The 5200-nt window shown below is 36.9% G+C and overlaps 1 protein-coding gene across 1 annotated transcript; it reads left to right on the top strand.

The window, feature by feature from the left end:
* The first annotated feature begins 1352 nt into the window (after positions 1–1352).
* On the top strand, positions 1353–4957 carry LOC131037603 (LRR receptor-like serine/threonine-protein kinase FLS2). The gene is made up of 2 exons (XM_057969785.2): positions 1353–4323; positions 4436–4957. The coding sequence occupies exons 1-2, from the start codon at positions 1656–1658 to the stop codon at positions 4771–4773; spliced, it is 3006 nt and encodes a 1001-aa protein (XP_057825768.1). The 5' UTR covers positions 1353–1655; the 3' UTR covers positions 4774–4957.
* The last annotated feature ends 243 nt before the right edge of the window (positions 4958–5200 follow it).

Raw genomic sequence — 5200 nt, forward strand, 5'->3', positions numbered from 1 at the left:
AAGTATCGTTAGCAAACTTTTTGTTTAAAATAGATACATTGTTAGGAATAGTGGTGCCTTCAATTATTGTCATATGATTGTATTTTAACAAAAGGTAGCTGAGGCCACTAGCTGCTAAAGCATAGAGAAATTGAGATAAAATGTAGCCCTACTTAATTGAGCATAATAGAGGAAAGGTTCAAATATTGAATTATTGATCATTTGAGAATTTGCATCATTAAATAGAATTTGAACATGCCTACATATTTTGGGATCAAAACCCAACAACAACAATATATTGATAATAAAAATCCATCTTATCCTATCAAAAAATTTATCAAAATTAATCTTAACCAATAGAGAATTTTGCCTTGACTGTTGAGCTTGCTCACTAGTTTTCTAAGCCAACAATAAATTATCAATTATAAACATGTGACCAAGGAACCTTGTTTGTCTAGGTCTAACTATCATTTTAGTCCCTAGATTAATCATAATAGCTAGAGCTTTAACAATAATTCTATAGGAAGCGTTGAACAAGATAATAGAACTCCATCCAAAAAATTGACATGTATTTTTCCCTTTAGAACAACAAAGGAGAAACAATACAAGAAAAAAATAAAATATATAAGCTTTACATGGTTCCCTCTCCCTAGTAGTAGACTATGCATGTCTCATGCTGATGGACATGAAGTGGTTTAAGGAGCATCTTGGGTCGAGAAAGGATGGATAGGCAGTAGAGCATACAAATGAGATATACTAATAATTGAAATATCGATGAGTCCTAGGGAATGGATGATTAGGATCGGGTTAATACACTTCTACTCATATATAATTTTTAAATAATTTATAGATTGAAATTATATATCGATAAGCTATTATGTGTTATGCTTTACGACGTTTAGAAAATAATAATAGTATATGTTTAATTAATCATTAAAAATATGTTGTGAAATTTATTGACATTCACATTCATATTTAAGTGAAAAAAGTTTTGTTCAATAAAATGTTCAAACATTGGTACAACTTTAATGGAGGACAAAGTCTGATAATTGATTACTGTGTGTAAGGAGTTAGAAAAGTGTTGTTTTAGACACTTTGTATTTTTACGCATAATAAATATATCAAATTTGATGGTGATTAAGTTGTCAATTAGTCGAAGAAGAAGCTATAACTTTTTGACAACTGTTCAATATTGATGTGTTAAGTTTTGGAAAGCACGAAATTAAAGTGAAACATCTGCTCAATCCTCTTCCCCAAATAATATTTTCTTTCCAAATAAAACTCAAAAGTCTGATTCTTGGTTTTGACAAACCAATTAGGTTACAGGGGTACGAGATTTTGAAGCGTTATTTGAGCCTGCAGGCTTCGACGTAGTTCAAAGATGGAATTATCAAAAATAAAGTTGAAAAACGTTGTTAATGGGCTACAACACAAAGTCCACAAGTAAACAATTCCTACAACAGACAGAAAGGTATACCGTCTCTCACTCGAGGGGAGAGGGAACATTATTCAAAGTCGTCCCGAATGTTTCTTTCCAAATGTGCTGACTAAAACTCAGCCTGGAGAGGGTCTTGAAGTTTTGTTCAAGCAAATAAAGTAGAGGCTATAAGAGGAGAAGATATATCTTCTTGAGCTGTGCCTTTACATCGTTTGCCAGTAATACCAAGTATAACAAGATGCATGCCCTGTTAAGAATCTGTATTATTCTGCTTCTTTTTCTACGGCCCTGTAGATGCACAATGACTGATGAGGAAAGTCTTATAGATTTCAAGAATTCCATCATTCCCGATCCTCTAAATTTATTTGCCAGTTGGGTCCCTACTATTCACTTTTGTAACTGGACTGGAGTTACTTGTGATCCAACAAGAAACAGAGTGCAATTGCTTAAGTTGGCAGATATGCAATTAGGGGGTTCCATCTCCCCTTCAATTGGTAATCTTTCATTCCTCACGCAACTTGATCTTCACAACAACACTCTTGCAGGCCGAATTCCACAAGAAATAGGGAGACTTCAAGGCCTAAAGGTTCTTTTTCTTTCAATCAATCGATTAGAAGGCTCCATTCCAAAAAATTTGACTTCATGCAAGGACTTACAAGTATTGTTACTGGCTAAGAATCAATTTACTGGAGCGATTCCTGGAGAGTTGAGTCTGCTTAAAAATCTCCAAGTCCTTATGCTTGGCTCCAATAATCTTTCTGGTAACATCCCTCCTTCCTTAGGAAATCTCTCTTACCTAGAAACATTGTATATGGGAGATCTCGACCTTGAAGGTCAGATTCCACCTGAATTGGGAATGCTCTCTAGCTTGACTTCCTTTCTTCTATTTGAGAATCCCCGTTTAAAAGGCCTTATTCCCTCGTCAATCTCAAATATATCAGGCTTAGTAGAGTTGGCCCTTTACGGAAACCAGTTGACCGGTCCCATCCCACCAGAATTGGGCAGGCTCTCTCGCGCTGAAGTTGTACTTTTATGGGGCAATCAGCTGAGAGGTAGTATTCCAGCCACATTTGCCAATTGTACACATCTGCGTAAGCTTGATTTGGAGGAAAATCGTCTCAGTGGAGCAGCACCATCGGATCTGGGGAGGCTTCCAAATCTTCAAAGGCTGAGTTTGTCATCCAATCAACTTGTTAGCGGCATTTCTCTGACCATCCCCATACTTGCAGCTCTGCACAATTGCACCAAGCTGAATATTCTATTGATTAGTGACAATTATTTGAGTGGATACTTGCCAGAGCAGCTTCCGACAAATCTCTCTTCGTTATCAGTAGATGGTAATAGAATCACAGGAAGGATACCTTCATCTTTTGCCAACCTAACCAATTTGAGGGACCTTTATATGTCTTCCAATCTCCTTACAGGCCGCATTCCATCCTCTCTGAGAAGCCTTCGTAACCTGCAAAGACTTTTTCTGGACAGCAACAAGCTAAAAGGAAGCATACCCCGTGAGATTGGCGAAATGAAAAGCCTTGGGGAGTTATCAGCCAGCCATAATATGCTTAGCGGACAGATACCTGATACAATTGGTCGACTTCAACAGTTAACACATCTTGTGCTTAACAACAACCTACTATCAGGGAAAGTACCTAAAAGTTTGGGAAAATGTTACAATTTGCAATTGCTAGACCTCTCCAACAATCAGTTGAGAGGACGCATACCTAGTGAAGTGGCAAGTCTTCCTAATTTACAGTTTTATCTCAATTTGTCCAGAAACTCGTTGCAAGGATCTCTACCTCCAGGAATTGGAAAGATGATTCATGTTCAAGCTATTGATGTTTCAGCTAACAGGTTAGAAGGTCACATTCCAGCTACTCTTGAAAGCTGTGAAGAACTTGGATATCTGAGTCTTTCTTCGAATGAATTGGAAGGCCCAATACCAGATTCTCTAAGGCGATTAAAAAGTCTTGTGAGTATGGATCTGTCTTCTAACAACCTCTCAGGTTTGATCCCTGTTTCTCTAAAGTCGCTGAATATGCTCCAGTATTTGAATTTATCTTTCAATAACCTCAGTGGAGAGGTACCAAAAGAAGGCATGTTTAAAAATTTGACAGCTGCATCATTTATGGGAAATATGTTTCTCTGTGGAGAGTGGATCCAGTTACCTCCATGCCCTGGGGTTCACAATACTCAGCTTAAAGACCACAGCAGCAGAATTAGAATTTTTGCACCACTTGCTGGAACCATAACCTTCCTATTAGTTTGTTTATTGATCGTGGGACTCATTTACAGGAGGCGCAAGGTCAAGTCTAATGTTCAGAATGACATGTTGCCTCTGGAGCTCATAAAGGACAAGGGGGTTTCCTATCAAGAAATCTTTAAAGCAACAGATGGATTTAACCAGGAAAAATTGTTGGGGACTGGAAGCTTTGGCTCAGTGTACAAAGGTATTATGGATGATGGTACAGTGGCTGCTTTCAAGCGCCTGAATTTACAAAATGAGGAAGCCAACAAGAGCTTCATGAGGGAATTCGAAGTGTTGGCAAAAGTTAGGCATAGGAATCTTGTAAAAATCAAATCCTTCTGCTTAGAATTTGGACACAGAATATTGGTTCTAGAGTTCATGTCCAAAGGAAATCTGGAGACACTGCTGCATTCCAATGGTAACTCATTGACCTTCATTGAGATATTGAACATAGCAATTGATGTTATCCATGGGTTAGAGTATTTGCACCATGACTGTTTTCTGGAGTTTGCACACTGTGATATAAAACCAAGTAATGTTCTTATGAACGAGGACATGACAGCACATGTAGCAGATTTTGGCATTGCCCGGATAGTTAACGGGTCAGACAGTAGTACTTCCACTATAACTCTGAAGGGATCCATAGGCTACATTGCACCAGGTATTGCTTTCAATTATGTAATTATCTTCTCCTTTGCATATACTATGTCCAGAGCCAAATGACAAGCGTATAAGATCTAACCAGATTTATTATCTTTGGCTTTACAATGCAGAGTACGGAATTGGTGGGAAGGTATCCACGAGGGGTGATATTTACAGTTATGGTATTATGTTGTTGGAGATGTTAACTGGAAAGAGTCCAACCAACCATATGTTTGTGGGAGGATTGGAGCTCCACAAGTGGGTAAGCATGCATTTTAACAACAATTTGGAGGAGATTATTGACATGAGAATGATGGAAGATACAGGACAACACGAAATAAATCAATGCCTTATTCCATTTTTACTTATTGGGTTGGAGTGTTCAAAAGAGTCCCCCAACGAAAGACCTACGGCTAGAGAGGTCGCACGAGTATTGGAAACTATTAAGAAGAGACTTTTTAAGGCCTGAAAAAGTTTTATATTATGTAATAAAGTCATTTTAGTTATGTAATAATGTTATTATTAATTAAAATGTTTAGTTAGTGGTATATTAGTTGGGGTGGGTGTAATGAAATCCTTTTAGTATGGAGGATTCTAACAATTATGTTAATTATATTTGTTATAATAAAGGAATTCTAATGACTTACATGTTATGAAGCAATTTTTTCTTATTGTCATGTTAAATGTCAAGAAGTTTGAATAGTCAAGTTTTAAAAAAATGTAATACAAGAAGTTTGAAAATTTAGTAGGTATACTAGTGTAGGAAGAGGATAGAAAGAAGTATGTGAAGAGTAGATTTTAGATTGTAAATTTAACTTTGATGGGCCAAAGACAAGAATCCACCCAAAGGAAAACAATAGAGAAAGAAAAAAGAGGTAAGTTTGATAACAAAAAGT

Source organism: Cryptomeria japonica, chromosome 11 (assembly GCF_030272615.1).
Source record: "Cryptomeria japonica chromosome 11, Sugi_1.0, whole genome shotgun sequence".
Taxonomy (NCBI): Eukaryota; Viridiplantae; Streptophyta; class Pinopsida; order Cupressales; family Cupressaceae; genus Cryptomeria; species Cryptomeria japonica.

Bases quoted from the DNA above. Each gene is read 5' to 3' on its own strand.
- LOC131037603 (XM_057969785.2), top strand. From the start codon at position 1,656: ATGCATGCCCTGTTAAGAATCTGTATTATTCTGCTTCTTTTTCTACGG. The intron at 4,324-4,435 runs GTATTGCTTTCA...TTTACAATGCAG, and splicing joins CATAGGCTACATTGCACCAG to AGTACGGAATTGGTGGGAAG.